The sequence below is a fragment of the Centruroides sculpturatus genome, unplaced genomic scaffold (assembly GCF_000671375.1).
Source record: "Centruroides sculpturatus isolate CEXI.00-Female unplaced genomic scaffold, Cexi_2.0 scaffold1176, whole genome shotgun sequence".
NCBI classification, from domain to species: Eukaryota; Metazoa; Arthropoda; class Arachnida; order Scorpiones; family Buthidae; genus Centruroides; species Centruroides sculpturatus.
Genome location: NW_019385335.1, coordinates 226,887 through 246,439, shown reverse-complemented (window position 1 = coordinate 246,439; position 19,553 = coordinate 226,887). Strand labels below are relative to the sequence as shown.

Below are 19,553 nucleotides of genomic sequence, written 5' to 3'. Positions count from 1 at the left end.
TGTAAGATTAATGAAGAAAACAATTATGTCGTAAGACATCGTCGAAACTCTCTAAATTAAATTTAGTAAACTTTTCTTTCGATCGATGAAAATTACCGACTTGTCCTTCTCTACATCTTCGATGACAATGGCTCCAAGACGACCAAGTCGTCATCAGACAACTGCCCGCACAGGGTACTTGACACTCCTCCCTTTCCTATTGTAAACACTCGTATCAACGTTTTCTAAAACGTTTCGGATATTGTTAAAACAAATTAATCACCTGAACTCCTTTAACCTCTTCCAACCATCTGGGATCCAGTCGACCTCCGACCTCTCCACTTACGTTAATTTTTAGACAATTTTCTTTGTTCACTTTGACTCCGTCTGTCCTGCGACATTCTACCTTCCTTTCCTTGTAACCGTAACCACATTCTGCATCCTGTTGGATACATTTATACAATTAGTTATTAGAAAAGTGCCGTGTCTTCGAATCTCCATACAACTATTTACTTGTAAAAAGCAGTCGGACCAATCTCCTATCAACCAATGGTAACAGGGAATGTAAGAACATGGAATTTTCTGAATCAAATCGTAGGCGCAGGGTCGTCCCGTTTCGCTAGCTTCCTGAATAATCCTACGAATTCTCCATTTTTCTCCTAGGTGAGTAGATAAATGTATGTTGTATTTAGCTATGTGAATTAAACGGAAACTTCAATATAATAAACACTTTAGCAAAAGAATAAAATTAAGTACTGTACATTTTAATTTTAGTATTTCTATCGGTAGAATAGTAACTATAGTATTTCATAGAATAAGAATGGAGCCTATGTGTTAGATCTTGAATGTGTATCACTCAGCAGCTGTAGGTAAGCAACGAAAATTGTTCGGAACTTGATATTTCGAAACGTCTTTCTTATCATTTTTAATATATGTTCTATATATTTTATGCTTCACTTTGTAAGGAATATGTAAAATGGCTTCATACATAATCTGAGAAAGCTACAGAAGACTGTCGAATGGATATAATTTAAATATGTAGACTTTTTTTTATCATTATTAACCCAAATCTTCGGATATTATTTAATAACATTGTACTAAGCAAATACAGTTATTACAGGAAGTAAGTCAAATCTTTCTGCAAATAATATATCTTTATGTAGTTTATACAGAGATTAGTTAAATCTGTTTACAGAAAATTAGTTTTGATCCAGTTTCTTGCTTAAAAATTAATTTTTTTCACAATAAAAATATTAAAATTATTAAAGTAATGAATATAAATTAAGAATATTTATCATTTTAAAGCGAGAAAATTATATAATAAAATTAAACTGTAATTATTATGGCATACTTTTTCTATACGAAAGAAAATGTTTAATTAAAATTTATATGTAATTAGCATTCGTTATAATTATTGCAATTATAAGTAAGAAAAGAATACGGGAAAGAACCTTTATGATTGCATGGTTTGCATTGTTCTTCATTCCATTCAGTCCATTCGGATAATTGACAATCGATGGGACAATCCACGTTACACGGTTTGCTAAGTGCAGGAATGGGTACCTGATAAACATTTACGATTCACTTAAGAATTGTCAAATTAATGATTTTATTCTTAAAATAAAATGAATATTTCTATTATATTCTCACGAATGGTACATAATTATATAGGCCCTAAAGAAGTATTGAAAATATATATATTAGAGTAATTAGTGTTTTTTCTTTCGATCTGAAACATCTTTTAAATTAAATATAAAATAACTCAACTTAGGAAATTTTGTTATAGTTACATATTCAAAGCAAACATTTCGTTATTGGGAAAAAATTGTTCAAAAATTTTAAATATTTCTTGATTAAAACCGAGCGATTTGTCAAAAATTTCAATAATTGAACACGACGAGTCAATTACGGTGTCGAGTTTCCAAATATAAGCTTTTTATATTTTATATCTATCTACAAATTGTAAAATTTCATAAATTTTAGATGAATTAATTATCACATCATCTGTACATTTTTTTACTAGAAAATTTTAACTAACCTTTTGACAGTAGTCGGAAGAAACTGATTCTCCTTTACTCTTGATGCACGTTGCTGTTCTGGAACTGACTCCTTTACCACATATGGTTCCTTCGGGAAGTATACACGAGCCCCAACCCCCGATAAACCATTTGTAATGAAAACAATTGTATCCTACGTTACAAGGTTCTTCCTGTACCAAAGAAGGACATTTTCTACCGGAAGAAGGAAGAGCCATTCGCAATACAGTTCTGTTCCTGTATCTAGAGTAGTTACTGTTACATGGCTGAAAAATTCGTAAACAAAGAATCTCACATAATTAAAGTACAGATTTTATTAGTTATTTATCAACTGTCATTTAATTATATTAACCTGTTTACATTCTGACCATTGGGACCAGGTAGAAACGATGCAGTCGTCGGGACAATAAAAGTAACATTTTGCTATTTCAGAAGGACGAATTGAAGAATCGCAAAACACTTCGTCTACCTGCACAGGTTTTCCGAGTGCGTTACTCCGTCTACAGCTTCACGTAACGGGTACAAGTTAACGAGTTCGTAAGATGAATATTTTTAATTAATTATTTTTATTACCTGATGGTTCTGTTTTTAATTCCGGAACCGCACTTTTTCTTAGAAACGATGGAAATTCTGCACTCACTCCATTCTTCCGTAAACCATTGATAATAATCACAAGAAATTTGGCATACGTCTTCTTGAATCTCCTATATTTTCATGAAATATTTATTATAACTCAAGTTCATAATAATGTTCTAAATTCTACGTTATTGTTTTTGAACGTTTATAAATTAAACCAAACATTTTATCAATATTCAATTGCACAAATTATAATCACGTACTGTACAGTACAGTACATCACTGATTACTGAATTAATTGAAGGAATGATTGATTGCAATTATACTACTTGACCATAAAAATATATTTATTCGTTGCCATTTTCGTCACAGCTTTATTTTTCATTTATAAAAATCTTTTAAAGCTCGTAAAACGAATTTTTGCTTATCTAGAACCCATTTTCGGTGAGGAAAGTGAATTATTGTTATGACTGTTAAGTACACACTTTGGTCGGAAATGTCAGTGGCACCGCAGAATGCTACCATTAGATTAATGTTCAGATGCGTAAAAATATAATAAATAATATATATATATATATATACATATACATATTTATATGATATAATTAATAAAAACGTAAAATAAATTATCAAAGAATTAAAAAAACTCTATGTTTTTTTTTCCTGACAGCGTAAACTATCTTAAGTAAGGTATATTTTCGAAGATAGTTTAATTAACTTAATCGTATTTATTATTAAATATTAATGAATTTAAGTTAATCTATCAAAAACTTAGTAAAGTATTCCACGATGAAAACTCTATATTTTCATGGCATTGATTGATATCACCACAGGCATTTTTCTCTCGATGAATATTATTATTTTACTACTTTTCAATTAAATGTTATATAAATATTATTAAAAATGTATTAATAAAATATGCATGGATATTTTCGTTTTTAAAGAATATATACGAAGTATTTTACTTTATTTCTAGCCATCGTAAGAAATGGAAATAGTTTTGATCGCCTTTAAATAATTTCTTTTAAAAATTTAATGTACGAAGTTTTATAAAATTTATTACTTTTAATTAAATATAGTAAATATTTTTTATATGTTATATTTTAAGAAAATAAAATAAAGTAATCTTTACTCCAAATGTAATAAGTACATAAAGTAGAAGATAAATTACATCCTTGATTAAACCCGATAGCATACTTCATGAAAATCTTGATAAAATTTATTCTGAACGTTTTTATAATTTTAAAACTCTTTTATTTAATATTTTTAAAATTAAATTATATCATGAACTCAATAAGAGTATTAGATAACTCGAAAGAAAAATAATTAAAAAAAAAAGACGTATCTAAAAAAGAAGACGAAATAAACACGAATTTAATTCTCATTTATGAACTAAAGTAAAATAAATGAATTCTCAATTCTTAATAATAACAAAAGAATAGAAATCAAAAATAATAATTGAATGAAATAAAATAGAAATTTTTCGAGTAAATTGTTTAGTAATAAGAAAAAATAAAGAACGAAAAGAGGATTTCCTACAAAACAAATAATTTGTATTTGAAGATGTAGCAATTGAAGTAATATCCTTTAAATTCTTAAATTATATTCTATATTTATTTAATTATTTAATATAATAGCTAAATTACGATGCAATTGACCCAATTAGAGCGTGACGTTTTATAAAAATAAATAAATAAATAAAATGTTTTGTAATCTTATTTGGAGGAATGCCAAATAATAGAAATTATGAAAACGTTGGTCCTATTTCTCCATTTAAAAGATGTATCGAAACGATAGGAATATTTAAAAAATCTCTCATTTTATTCATGTTTCCATTTCCATAAAATAATCATTCTATTAATATTTAATTTCGGAGAAGTATTTAAATATTTTTATATGATTACATATAAACGTTATGGCTGACTTTAAAGCACATGATTACTTTTAGAATATAGTATCACATAAATCGTATAATAAGTAGGTCTACAAATTAAACTTCATTACAGTTTGAGAAGAATGAAGATAATAATTTATCATTAAATTTTTATGGGTGATTCAATTAAGTTAATGGAAATTCTTGACTTTCAAAAATACAAAAAAATATATATACAGAAAATATAAATATATTTATCACGAATTTCTTTATTTGGCTTTACATGAAGATAACTGTTTATGTTTGGTCTTACGAGAGAAAATTCTCCGATATTTACTTTGCAATTCTGAAGATCATTGAGTTTAAGAAGAAACGTAAACATAAAAAAAAAAATCCTTCCAATAAACTTAGCCGTTATCTAATATTTATATACAGGCAATTTATGTTGAAAGTTAAACAAATTTCTTAATTTCCTCTTATAACATTTTCATTATATTCTCTTTCTTTAATTTTCGAGCGCAAATAAAATAAAAGCTAACCTCAGATTTATTTGTTTATAACCTTTAAGATATTGTTTTCTTATACAATATAATTGTTTGGCTGTAATTTGAATTCAAAACTTTTCTCCTGAAAGGAGTTTAAATAGATGACCTGTACGGCTCTATTATTAAAGGAAAAGTATGACGTACAGGGGCAAGACACCACTAATTTGAGATGGAGAGCATATATTTTAAATTAAATAAATTAAAAATATGATTAAAAATTGCAACCCGGCATTGTGACGATGTTACAATAAAATAATTGCTCGTTTTATTTGCCTATTTTTGAAAAATTACATTTTGTAGACGGCAGCATATGCATTGTTTGCAAATTCAAGTGAATGAAGCTTAATTCGGAAACGATCGTGACAGAACACATTTTTCACAAATAATGTAAATAAAACTCGATTATTTAAAAAATTCGGTGGTGTTTTTCTTTGTCTCCTTTAGTATATTCTCGAATAAGAAGCATTTATGAGAGTTAGAAGCGAAACAAATCGGGAAATTACTTTTCCTAGCCAATGCAAAATATATCATGCTGTAATAAAATCGTATGAAATTAAATGTTAGAAAATGAAGTGTTTCTTGTAACCATTATGATCGAAAAGAAACCTTTTACAACGGAAAAAATCACTTTTTAGAACAGTATTACAGCACGAAGAAACAAATTTTTGGGTGCTTTCCTAGAATACAACGCAAAAACTTTTTATTTGAAACATTCGTGACGAATTTCCGATTCGTTACTTGCTGTCCACCTAACATACACTCGTGGAATTTTCTATGTGCCTACAGTTCATGCTACGCTTCTTCATTCAGTTTTCTCGCAAACACCCAAAATATTGCGGATTATTTCGTACGAAAGGTTATTCCGTGGTAATAATTTAAAAGTAAATTCGGCAGCCATCATCAGTGCCGTAACTAGCCATTCTGTGCTCTGTGCAAGAATTTGCATTTAGGCTCCTTAATTAATTAGGTTTGGGAAAATAATAAAACAAATACATGCATTTTGGATCTCCTTCAAAGTGGGCCCTGTGCGGGTGCACCTGTTGCATCTGCCTAGTTACGGCACTGGCCATCATAAACGATTATAAAGTGGTTAGCTTAAAATATAATTTTATTTTAACTAATATGTATAAGTAAGCTTACGTGGAGCAACTTCTTAATGATGTTTGCTAACTCAATACGCTGAATATTCATTCCGTAAGTATAGACGAAATCATTTAGTAATTATAATCCTTATGATATTGCGAGATCTTAGTTTTCGTCCTATAATACTTAACTAAAAATTTCACATTTTGGGAATTTCACCGACTCTTTCGTGATGTTCTGATCTCTCTGTTCAGTCACATTGCTATCTTATCGTCAAGCTAGAGATATAATTCTCTAGAATTATATCTCTAGCTTGACGACTCGATAACAATATCGGCACAGACAGATGTCTAGAATTATGTAGTTATAAAATATACAAACCGCTATATTCGTCTCCCGATGAATATAATAAGATCGTGAAACGAATGGAAGATAAAATCTAGGAGAAAATTTCTTATCTTGGAATATAGTTCGTTCGAGTCATATTTATATAGAAAAATAACAATAATGATTAGAATATGTGACATCGATTTGTTTCTAAAATTGTCATAACCTGACCTAATTAGACGAAGAGAATTTAACAAAGTATAATTAATTAATTAATTGGCCGAAGATAAACTGTAATTAAATCATTCGTTGTTCAAATGGAAACAATTTGGTCTATTTGACTGGATAAATTATTTAAAAATTCGTCTATGTCTTCATTCTCTAACACGATTGCAATTACAATTAAGAAACCATATTTGCAATTCGGTAATAATAACTTTTAAATTCAATGAATATAATCGTAATTAAAGTAACTATGATCATTTACGATACTTAATTTATTTCAAAAATATTTTATACAATATTACTCACTGTTCTATTAGAACTGTTCAATCAGATCTAGAGCTGGTTACATTCTCTTAAACGTTTTACGAAAAGAAAATGAACGGTACAATTTGTTTATGTAAATCTAGGTAATGTTATCCAGTTAATTGATTACAAAACCTACTTTTAAACAGTCATACTATTTAGCCGATAAAATGTATTGTACTGTACTGTACAGTAGCATTGATGCTATTAGATTGGTCATATCTCATATCTAGAAGGTCGGACTTAGTGATGTTTTTACTTGCTCTTGGCATTTACAATTCTTTTTATAAAACTCATTTCTACCCTCAAAATTAAGCATTTTGCCATTTTATAATAATAATTTAATATTAAATAAAGTTTTTAAACAAATTCTCATAACAGATGGCACCACACACAATTTTATTTATTATGATTAATAATATAAAAGTTATTTTTAAGTAAAATCTTGTAATAGCAGGAAAAGTTACGCAACTCGTTGCTGGATTTTTTAAAATTATTATTTCGTATCTTCTATCTCGCGGTTATGTGTAACACAAAATTTTCTACATTTTGTACTCTATATATTTATTTTTATCGAAAACACGACAATTTTGTATAGAAAATACTTGAATTTGAAACTTGAATAACGAATCTTGCAATTAAAATAACGTGAAATAATTTATATATGTATTTTCGCAGATTTGTATTGAATTTATCGTTGCAAAGATATTAAAAGAAAAGCTTGTTTTCGAAACTTTAGGAGGCATTTTTCTATCGGCTAGGCAAGAAAAAGAAACACGTGTAAAGCTTATCGACAAACTAATAAAATACTTTGACAAGAAATTTTTCTTTTTACATAATGGAAATATTTACTTTTACAACTTATTGAACATCTGTACTTGTGATGAAAAATGCAGTATAATAATAAGAGGAATTCTCGGAGCACATGTGACATTAATAGGAACATATATGAGTCAAATGATATACAGTACAACTCAAAAAATATTAATTTTGTTAAAACAAAGCACGCAAAGGATTATACGAGCGTGAAGTATTTAAAGTGCGCTTCCTGGACTTAACTATTTTTCATTTTCAGTATGCGCGAAATCTGTTTAGATAATAGGCCAAACGTAAATTTAGATTACCTAAAATTCTTTACAGAACCTTTGATTTAAATGAAGGAACTGCCCCAAGTGAAGTGAATTATGAATTCTAAATCTTTTATGTAATATATTGAACAGTATCGGGTTAAGTGAAAATGGGGGTAAAGCAAAGATGGTTGCGATTTATAGTAGAAATTTGTATTTAGTTCTTTCATATTGAGATTTACAAAGATCAATTGGTTTCTCATTTAATGAATTTAACGCAATATAATAAATTATTCATTAAATACTACACCGAACTAATTTATCTATTTATAATCATTCTCGATTATATATGATCGAAATAAGATGATAATATTAAATTAATGAATAGAATTTAAATTCGTAATATTTAAAATTTTGTTGATTATGGGATTGCCGAGAATATTCTTGTTTGGGGTTTCAAATAGCTCACTAAAAAAAAGGAAATATTCAAATACTAAATGTTTCATTGTAATATTCTGTAGTGTCCTCTATTAAGAAAATTGTTGACACTTCAATGGAAGTGTCAAACAGCTCAGCTGATCGCTCCTATAAAAATTATATGTATATAAAGATGATTGATATTTTAGTTTTCCTTCCTTAATACATGCTCTTCGATATGATAATAGTTATAAGTCTTTGCAAAACTGTGGACAATTTCATAAGTTTTGATGCAAAGTGAAATTTCTCCATATATTGAAAATTATAATATACATCTATTATACAGATGTACAATTATACTGTACATCTATCAGATTTATTAACTAAAATTTCTCTAATTCAAAGTACTTTCCTTGAATTTTAATCCTTATGATTTCTTCTTAAGCATAAAATATATTATTACTTTATAAAAGTATTTTCAATATAATCCTCATAATCTGTTAACAGTTCTGTTTAACTGCGTAGAACTCTAACCTATTGAAATTAGTTATTGCCGTTGTAAATCAATGTTCATCCATATTATATGAGATATAATATACATTAAAAATTTTATATTTTTAATCTTATAATAAAAATTTATATTTATTCGACTTGAAAGAATATGTAATAAACTTTACAACGAAAAGAAATAAGAACACTATTAATCCTATTGAAAAATATTTCTTAATAAATAATCGAAAGAATTATTCCTTATCGGGACTCAGTTAATACAGATATTAACTAAATAACAGCATAATAGTTTCTTCCAGAAACATATATTTGTTTTAAAAATGTCTTAGCAACATACAGTATTTTCATATTGGAAAATTAACATTCTAAAAATCTGACTTACAGAGTTTCCAAAAGAAATAGAACAGGGACGTCCATTTCTATTTCCATATTTAATGACGCGCCTCTCTCTTTTCCTATATCCATGCCCACATGAAACGTTGCAGACACTCCATTCCGTCCATTCCGACATTCGACATGATTCTGCACATTCCACTAAACACATGTCTGATACCAAACCTGTTACGAGAACAATTAAACCTACGTATTTTTAGAGAAGAAAGTACTCTGGACTCTAAATTCATACTCAACTGTTCCTGACCCTTCTGTTCGCAAGATTCGATCTTATTCCCTCTGATGTATCGTTTTCCCACGCCACATTCTTCGACACTTTCGTTCTTGTTTCTCTTAAACGATAAACTATCGTCATCCACGATGCAATCAGACCAATGACCCTCGGGAGTTGCCAAGACCTCTGCCAAAGGAAACGGTTTTGTTTCTTCTAAACGTATCCAATCACACGACTTTCCTAAACATAAAAAATTCTTAAATGGATTTGCCTCTTCACTTCATATAAGGAAAGTAATGCAACTGACCCAATCTTTCCCTAGTCCTCTTCAGAACTGAAGGACAACCTTTGACGTCTTCGGCAGACCAGGAAGTCCATTCTGTCGCGATGCAAGAAGAGTTGCAAAATATAAAACAAGGATCACTCGACTTCGGAACAGATTCTTCATCTAACGCAACACAGTTCCGAATCGGGACTTCTATTCCGTTTTCCTTTACACACGAAATTTCTGAAAGATAAATTCGCAAACTTCGCTCAAGATTTAAACACACAGAAGTGAATTGTTTTTGGAAAACTTACTTCTCACACGAAAGCCTTTTCCGCAATGAAGATTTTCGGCTAAGATACAATTGCTCCAAGTCGACACGTTCCAGAAGAAAGAAGAAGACGAATAACTGTTTAAATTCGGCAAACATTCTTTACCCACGTTGCATTTTCTCGTTTCCTCCAACGTTGAAGGACAGGGACGTCCTCCGTGCGCAGAAGATTGCAATACGAATCTCTCTCGACGCTGCACTATTCAACATAGATAAGAACCAGTTGCATAAACACACACAAAAAAGAACACTTTCAGCGAAGAATATCTTGATTGAAATTATGAGAATTGTCAAAACCTGAAAGACAGTCGTCTGAACAAGCAGTCCACTCGGTGAAGTTAGTAACTGCGCAGTCCACAGGACAAGGATAGTCGCAGGATCGAAAAATCATCGGTTTGGGTTCGGGAGAACATCTGACAAATATCATTCGTTACATCATCTGATTTTTGCCACATTAGACGTTTTTGGATGCTTACCTGTCATCGGGAACAGTCTGATGCAAAGCAGTGACGCATTGCACGCTTCTAACTTGTACGGATTTACCACAAGTTCCGTTCTTGGGTTTTTGACACGACGACCAATTCGATTTAATCCAATGATAACCAGAGCAGATTTCGTAATCGCACGGTTCTGACTCTGTTAATGTATCCTTGGCTGGACAAGGTTTTCCATCTGAAATGTTTGTAATTGTTTGAAGAACTTCTCTGACGTCCAAAACTTTAAAAAGGGCAAGAAGTAGGTGTAAATCATTAAAATTGTAAAAATGAACCTTATTAATTAGAAAACACTGCAGGTTTCATGCTGTAAGGTTCAATATCATTTGAGTGTCGGTCCACATAGGAATTATATGAAATCATATGTTACAAATATAATTTTAATTACCTGACATATCTTAATCTGAGCAGACAATTATTTGAATAATATTTTAGTATAAGATGTGGTTTCCTAGAAAGCAATGTACTGATTATATTGCTTGGCGTGCTTGACCGAACTAAAAAATTATTTTGCGTTCTGTAGAGCAGTTTTGATATACTGTATTTAGGAAATTTTACTGACATTATATTAAATGCAATATCTTTTCCAGATTATGCTATAGGCACTCAGTAGGATTTACTCTTTGGAAAACCGCTCGCTATTAAATTCCTCGAGTACTCTTGCACTGTATCTTTGCATCAACTGTTTCTGTTCAATGTAAAAGACTATTTCCATCAAAGGGAAACCGTATTTATTGCATAAGAATTAGGCTATATTCTTCTCTACTACACAGTTTTTGTGTTATCATCTAGGCATTTAAAAATACAAATCTCAGGTTTATAGATGAATAATTCTGTTTTCCGGGTGTTTACTTAGAGTTTCACACAATATTCGTATTTTTGCAGTTATAGTTTAGTATCTTCACATGATTAAATAGGTAGCAATCATCATTTGATACGCTAGATCTACATTTTGTACGGCCATCTTCATGCTTTTTTACAGCAGCGGAAAACGTTCTATTAACAAAACAAAACAACGCTATTTATTATTTTAAATTTTGTTAATATCTGTTATCTTTCAAGCCACTTCTGGCAACTCAACAATTCGCCTATATGTAAATTTATCCAGAGCCTTTATGACGTTACGCGCACAAAGCACAATTACAGTAAATCTTCCACACGCCAGTTGCTTTTAGTTAATTATAACTATAACTTTAACTAAATAACTATGCTATTCTAACAGTATGTCTCTACAGTTGACAACGCTACCAGTAATGTTACTGTCAACTAATTCTATTATATCAAATTGAAAGGTTGAGTACATTACAAAAGCCATTTTTCTGTGTTGTTAATGATTTACTTCTACTTCTAATGTTTTCCTTAATTAGTGGTCACCATTACATTTATTTTACGAGTGCGCAGTTACTTGCCTGATCCGTGTTCCGCGATGACCCTTCTTTGTCTCGTCCTGACTTCTTCCTTTTCTTCCGAATTGCATTCGGCCTCGCAGGACGACCATTCCGTCCATTCCGCTAAAACACAATCTCTAGGACAAGGAACGTAACATGGTGCCAACAGTTTTGGAGGTAACACGTGTATCTGACACAGAGACGAAGACACGTGCTTCTATAAAAATCGACTTTTATTACATACAAAATATTAATTTAAAATTAATTTTTAATATCTAAGTATTTACCCCTTTGGGATTGATGCAAATCGCTTCCCTTTTCATTACTCCTTGGCCACAGGGTTGTGTGACGTCGTGCAAGCGACACGAACTCCAATTTCCCGTCACCCATCTGACCACTTCCGGTTCCCGACAGGACTTCACTTCCACTAACCAAGGACACTCGTGAATGCCACTGGGCTTTCGTAGGATTTCTCTGGTCCTCTTCCGATAACCTAACCAACGAATGGCTCATTAATTGGATCGTCGACGCTAAACAGGACACCGAACACCTCACCTGTAGTTGATTTTAACGGTTCCCGAACATTTACAGGTAGACAGGTACTCCAAAGGGACCATTCGGAGACCGTGCATTTCTTGGTACATTCCACGTTGCATTGTTGCATGGATGGTGGTCTGATTTCTTTACAATTGCTTGCTTCCACGGGAATTAGATCTAAAAAGATATATATATATAACATCGATATAGACCGCTTAGAAATAAATCCAATTAAAGTAATGTGTTCTATAAAACTGACAGCAAGATGCAAACATAAATAATTTCGTAGTTTAAACTTTTTAAAGAATTCTATTTTGTAACAGCAGTCGTAATAGCATCCTTTCCTGATCTCTGCATAATAATAATATCATTTCAATTTATTAGGAATATATCTGTAGGCCTATAACAAATAAAAGATACGTATGCATTCTTTTTATTCCTAATAATATTAATAGAGATGTTTACTGTTTTATTGTTTAGTTTTTTTGAATATTTGTTGAAAAGAATTCGTTAAATTCTAATTTACTTCTAAACTGCATAGAGTAAATAAATAATGTATGACTATTATTATCTTTGATCAAATATTTACTTCTCTGATGATGCTTATACATTAGAGAACTTAATATGGATATTATATTTTATAATGCATTAATACTTTTTATATAAGTTGCAACAAGTTTTCTATATATTTGTAAATATGCTGTGTTATTTGAGCTAATCTCCAATGATTTTCTTTGAAACATTTGAATAGTTTTTTTCATATAATTTAACTGATAACTGTATCGTTACTTTCTAGAGACATTAATTTTCTTGGCAATCTCTCCACAATGACATCAGAAAAGCATATTCACAATCTTATTTTGTAGATCAGTGGTGTCTAAACTATGGCCTCCGGCTCGCGGCACTCCTTAACCCGGCCTACTGATAACTGATAGAAATAGCCTACTTTTAGTATATATAATATATAAAGTATTTGTGACCAGTCAACTATTTGTCAGTTCTACATGCAACTTATGTATGATTTTTCCCCACCAATAGAAAAGTTTAGGCGCCACTGTTGTAGATTAAATGCCAATTGAATCATAAAATTATGGTGATTAACAATTGTTAAAATATTAAAATTTTAATATTTTTGTTGAAATTGAATTAAGAAACAGTAAAGATACACTTTATAAATATAATGGAAAACAAAGTAAACATTTGTCAACTGGGGTTCGAATTCACCAACGTCTCATAGTATCTCTCCAATATCGTAAAGTTGTCAAAAGCTAACAATATTTTACATTCGCAAAACACTTCGTAGTATTTACGACTAAACATAAGAAACTGGTAACGACTTACAACATCAATAAAGATCGTTTTCGTCTTTAATAGAACCAATAGGAAGACATTTCTTACTTGTTAGTGACGACATATTTTCAGAATTTTCTCGCGTCGTGTGTTTGCAATGTCTTAGGAAAGATTTCTTTCGTACGACTTACTTTAAACAGTTTTAATTCCACCGTCAGGAATACTGTCAATTTTTTGGCATTAGATAACATCTTAGAAGTTTCGAATCAGAAATATTTAAAAGAGACGATCGGAGGAAACGATCGACTCGATTATCTATCAATGAGACAAAACACTTGGACATCGTCTTTCCCAGTATAGGCCTATAGGCTTGCGAGCGGTATTAGATATCATAGTATTTACTAGAATACTTTACAATATCGTAACATACCATATGCTTTGTGAATACAAGACTTTTCGTATTTGGCAAAACTTACGAGGAATTTCGGCATAACTTTTGATATGAGGTATTTGTGAATGTGGCCTCCGGTTCGAAAATGTCATCAACAGAGGATATATTAATTAGCAGCAGTACGTCTAGCGTAAAATAATAAAGTTACTGAACAAGTAAAAACTACTCATATTACAGAGAACAAAGCATTAGTTATAGAAAGTAAATTGAAGACAGACTTTCAGGTTTAAGCAGCACGGTAATATATGAAAAAATATATATTATATATATATATTTTATGCAACAAAAACGATCGAAGAGGAAAATTTTTATCTAAAATACGTCAAACGAAAATTAACGAGGAAAATTACTGATCATCGTCCTAAATCTTTACGTACAGTTAAAACGTATGGTTCCCTCCTGCACGCAACCACCCTGCACAACGATTGCTTATGCCTATATTATAATTTTGTTTATTAGCTCTGTTAAGAGCAAAGTCCGTTCTTAAACAGGAGAACTTGAACCTTCTGGAAGCTGATGGGATGCAACTCGTCTTCCTATAGCATTCCTGATGTATTCTATGAAATTTCAGTCCGAAGATCTTGCTGACCATTGCAGGCGAGTGAATATCGTCACTATCAAGAGTGCTGATCCGTATATCTGTATATCGTCAAAGAAAATGAAGTATACACTTACAACACTTTGGAAAAGTCCCACATGGTTTTCCAAAACCTCATCTCTCTACCTCCTTGCAGTAATGACACCCCTTGCAAAAATAGAATTCAGCATGGTATTAAGCATAATCTAATTCCGCTCCAGACAATCATACTATCACCTACAGATTAGTTTCTTTCCACGATATTCAAGGGACTATATCGGGTTCCCCTCTTTCTTCAGATCCTAATCCGATGTGAATTCTGTAACTGGATTTCAGGGAATGTAATATTGGCTCTATTCCTTCAAAAAACAATCTTCTGTGCAAATAGGTCAACTGAACACAGCGTAATGGGTGTTAAGTTTTGTGTTGTGCTCTTACCATATATAAAGTATAAGGCCCATCCTTTTTCCGTGAGAGAACAATGGACGATATTGTGTATTTAGATATACTGAAAAATTTTATAATTTTACGGTTAACAATGGTACAGAAATATGCATGCATTTTTAGCAAAAAGGCATTGTCGTTCAGGTGTCTGGAATTTCTCTAATAAACGTTTCTCAAATCGATGGATTGGTTGAGTACAACCAATAGCTGGCCACCTCTTTCCCAGGTTTGACAGCTCTTAACTTTTCCTTCTTAGATTTTACTTAGATCTAGTGCTTATTTTATCCTTGTCTAGAAATCTTGCTGAACTCAAAACTCGAATATCTGTCTCGCTTAACGAAGTGATAACAGATATATTTCGATGAGTATGGCAAGAAATTAAGTTCAGGTGAGATGTTTGCCCTATCAACAATGGTACTCACATTGAACCAAAATGACTGTTCGAGGCAAAATTTGATGTATTTTGCTATAAATTAACGTCTCAATCAATTCTGTTTGTCTTTTGATTTAATATGCTCTTAGATTTTTAAAGTTCTTTTTGAATTACTGTATTATCGAGTTCAATCAAATAAATCACGGTAGCTGCAAAAGACATAAAAACCAGATTCGACACTGGATTCTCCAGAGAGACATTTACGAAGTTTCAAAAAAAGTAAAAGTGAGAGAGCATAAAAATATGAGATTTTTTAGAATATTTTATATTAAACTGAAGAGAAAACAATAAACAATACTACCTTTGTTTCTCATACAAAGAACTGTCCTTGTCTGGAGTCCTCCTCCACACGTTTTACCTTCAGGAATGCAACGGCTCCAGGCGGAACGAATCCATTTAAATCTGCAAATTATGGAAATTCTCTGAAATATAATTAATCCCGTAAATATCCTTCTGCGCAGACGGAAAACGAGAGCAAACTTTACTCACTCGCTATCGCACGATTCCAATCCATCGCGGACGGACTTTCTCTCCACCAGGGGAGGACACGGCGCTCCCTCTCCTTCTGGAAGTTTTTCTATCTTTCTACGTCTACGCCTGAGTTCAGGATACACGTGTCCGTCGGAAGTGATGCAACCTTCTCCGACGGTGGTCCATTGGCTCCATTCGGACACCCGACAGTCTCGAGGAACTATACAGCTTTCGATCAGTGGTATCCGCAATGGAAAGTGATTCTCACACCAGCTGATGAAAAAAATAAGTACTTTAAATATAGAAAAAATAATATAAAAACGATGATCTGTGGGAGGAACGGGAAACTAACAGATGTGGGACAGATCGCCCATAAAAAATTTCTGGAGTTTTCTGCCAGCTTCTTTGTCTGTCTCTCTGAATTAATATAGTAAAACATTCGTTGTAAGTGAATTTCAGTTAGATATATGTATGTAGATACCATAGAATATATATAGTATAAATTGATTAAATACAGCTGTTTTACAGCATATCAATATTCGATATTTCATTATTATAACTATAATAGCTGTTAATTAATACATGATACACACGATTTGTATTTGTAGATATTGCATGAATTTCTAATTATTAAGAATTATAACGTGGACAATGCAGTCAAATTAGTTTAATTAATTTCTTGAAAGACGTTATTTATAGAAATATCGAACTCTACGGTTCTATCAATGTAAAGTGAATGTAAACTTGATTCTGAATAACTGGAAGAACTCTAAAAAGGAAAATGATCGCTTAATAGGAGTAATGTTGAAGTAAAAGTTATACAGTATTATATACGATTTATAATTTAAAAACTATGCAATCAACAATTTGTGGAAAATAAATAAACTTAGTTTTTTTGAAATGATAAATTGAATACTGTCTAGATCAGTTATGAGCAACCAGCTGCCCATGAGGTCCCAGGATCTTTGGCAATGTAATTTTACTTTTCATAAGGAAAAATATGTGCGCCCGCCAGAAGCCAACGAAGTTCCCTTGCAGCCTTCATGCAGAAAAAGTTGCTCATTGGTCTCGGTAGCCTATGGAAAACACGACAAGCCTGGCACGCGAAGTAGTTCAATCCAGGCAGATCCTCTCGTATTGCGTCGTATTATACCATAAATTCAATCCTATTTGGAACAACATTGATAAAACTCTTGCCATTATAAATTGCTCTGCATGATGTTATTATAATTAAATAAACTGGTGTAGTTTATAGAATTCTTGCAAATATTAATTAATGAAAATGCATACCTATCCGACGAAATTAAACATAAAAACTTCTCGCGTAATTAATTATTCTCAGAAAAATAAGAGATTTGGAATAAATGAAAGAAATAATGAGTTTAGAACAAATACAATTTTGCATTTGTACAACATATTTTATAACATATATATATATTTATTTAATTATATTAAATTTAAAAGTAAATAAGAAACTACAAAAAGGATGTTGTAGAGAAAACAAGTAGAAAAATGTAACTGCATCTACCTTCAAATAATTTTAGTTTTTAACGGTTTTATATAAATTCCGTCGAATAGATTCTAACCGGCCAGATTAATTAATATAAAATGTAGTAATTTAACAATAATTTCTTATCTTTTCGCTAAAGGAGAAAGTTTATTTGAGTTATTCTCTGCCTTCGTGCAAACCGGTTGAGGTTCAGTTGTAAAATCCTATTTTTTGCCTCAATGTGTATTCTATTTTGTCTTATATTTTATTTCTATTTATACAGACCTATATTTACTTTTATTGATATTGAAATGCGCACATTTCTACATTTCAAGAAGCAATTCAGATCGTGAAGCGAGAGAAATTTATACTACAATGGCAACATGATTCTCGATGTTTATCAAAGAAATACAAGCTTAAGAGTTCTCTAGTATTCATGAAGATTAAAATATATACTAAATATCATTTCTGTGTTAATTTTTCATATTTATTTGCTATGTTATCATATAAAATCAAGATAACGCGTTTATAAACTATGAAAACTATCTTATCAATAAGCTCTTTGTTGTCTTCTTAGTGTCTACCTTGTTATAATTGCAATGCATTCTCATATCTACACACAGAAACGATACCATACATTTCTTGAAAACGTAAAAATTAAAATTATAATGTATTCAAATAGGCCGGAGAAAACAAAAACGCTATAAGAAAAGCTGCATTCAACCAATTGATAGTATTATTTTTTCTATAACCAATTCTAAAAACAGTGCGTTAATCAAGCAAAGTTATCTTTATATAATAGAGAGGTTGCGGCCGACGTTCACGTTTTAAAGATGAAAACTTCGGCCGCAACCTTGCTAATACATCAATTTTAATCTCGTGTGAATTTTGTTTTCTTCATCGAAACTTGTCGCAGTTTCCGTTGATCTTTGTCTTCTCGTTTATTAATAGAAATGAAAGATGTGAAAGCATTCTCTAGATAACCGCACACATTTTATTAATTGACACTAACATTATCTGGTTTGTAACTATCTCGTCGCTACAACCAAGGTAATATTTATTTTATTTATGCATATAGTTTCTCTCTCTTTACAATTTCTTTCCGTTAATTCACTTTCAGATACTGTTAAACAACAGAATTATTCAAAAAGCAAAAAAGAAAACATATCTTTTTTTTTTCATTTTATCATCCTTCCGTAATGAAATTATTCACATCACAACGCTAATATTGAATAATACACATTTACAAGTCGACCCCCCCTATAACACTGTTGATTTTTCCGTTTTATATGAATTTCATGTTGTACGAGTCACTTGGATTTTACAAATACGTGAGCCGTTCACAGCCCGGCACACGTATCTGTAAAATCTAAGTGACTCGTACAACATGAAATTCATATAAAACGGAAAAATTAACAGTGTTATAGGGGGGTCGACTTGTATACAGTCGACCCCCATATAAGATCATTGATTTTTCCGTTTTATCTGAATTACATGTTGTACGAGTCACTTAGATTTTACAAATATGTGAGCCATTCACAGTCCGGCACACGTATTTGTAAAATCTAAGTGACTCGTACAACATGTAATTCAGATAAAACGGAAAAATCAATGATCTTATATGGGGGTCGACTGTATACAAGTCGACCCCCCTATAACACTGTTAATTTTTCCGTTTTATATGAATTTCATGTTGTACGAGTCACTTAGATTTTACAAATACGTGTGCCGGACTGTGAATGGCTCACATATTTGTAAAATCTAAGTGACTCGTACAACATGTAATTCAGATAAAACGGAAAAATCAATGATCTTATAGGGGGGTCGACTGTATA

At 31.3% G+C, this 19,553-nt stretch overlaps 1 protein-coding gene across 1 annotated transcript in view; it reads right to left on the bottom strand.

Moving 5' to 3' along the window:
• The window catches only part of LOC111637782 (thrombospondin type-1 domain-containing protein 7B-like), a 47,708-nt gene that overhangs the window by 24,208 nt on the left and 3,947 nt on the right, over positions 1 to 19,553 (bottom strand). The window contains exons 5-22 of the mRNA XM_023383353.1: positions 16,248 to 16,502; positions 16,060 to 16,160; positions 12,582 to 12,740; positions 12,314 to 12,519; positions 12,048 to 12,243; positions 10,621 to 10,861; positions 10,442 to 10,557; positions 10,128 to 10,343; positions 9,884 to 10,056; positions 9,572 to 9,761; positions 9,324 to 9,499; positions 2,589 to 2,719; positions 2,368 to 2,521; positions 2,018 to 2,281; positions 1,431 to 1,542; positions 493 to 638; positions 263 to 421; positions 97 to 196 (exon numbers count right to left, since the gene is read on the bottom strand). Of these exons, the coding sequence (XP_023239121.1) occupies positions 97 to 196; positions 263 to 421; positions 493 to 638; positions 1,431 to 1,542; positions 2,018 to 2,281; positions 2,368 to 2,521; positions 2,589 to 2,719; positions 9,324 to 9,499; positions 9,572 to 9,761; positions 9,884 to 10,056; positions 10,128 to 10,343; positions 10,442 to 10,557; positions 10,621 to 10,861; positions 12,048 to 12,243; positions 12,314 to 12,519; positions 12,582 to 12,740; positions 16,060 to 16,160; positions 16,248 to 16,502 (3,095 nt within the window). The remainder of the gene's footprint in view (positions 1 to 96; positions 197 to 262; positions 422 to 492; positions 639 to 1,430; positions 1,543 to 2,017; positions 2,282 to 2,367; positions 2,522 to 2,588; positions 2,720 to 9,323; positions 9,500 to 9,571; positions 9,762 to 9,883; positions 10,057 to 10,127; positions 10,344 to 10,441; positions 10,558 to 10,620; positions 10,862 to 12,047; positions 12,244 to 12,313; positions 12,520 to 12,581; positions 12,741 to 16,059; positions 16,161 to 16,247; positions 16,503 to 19,553) is intronic.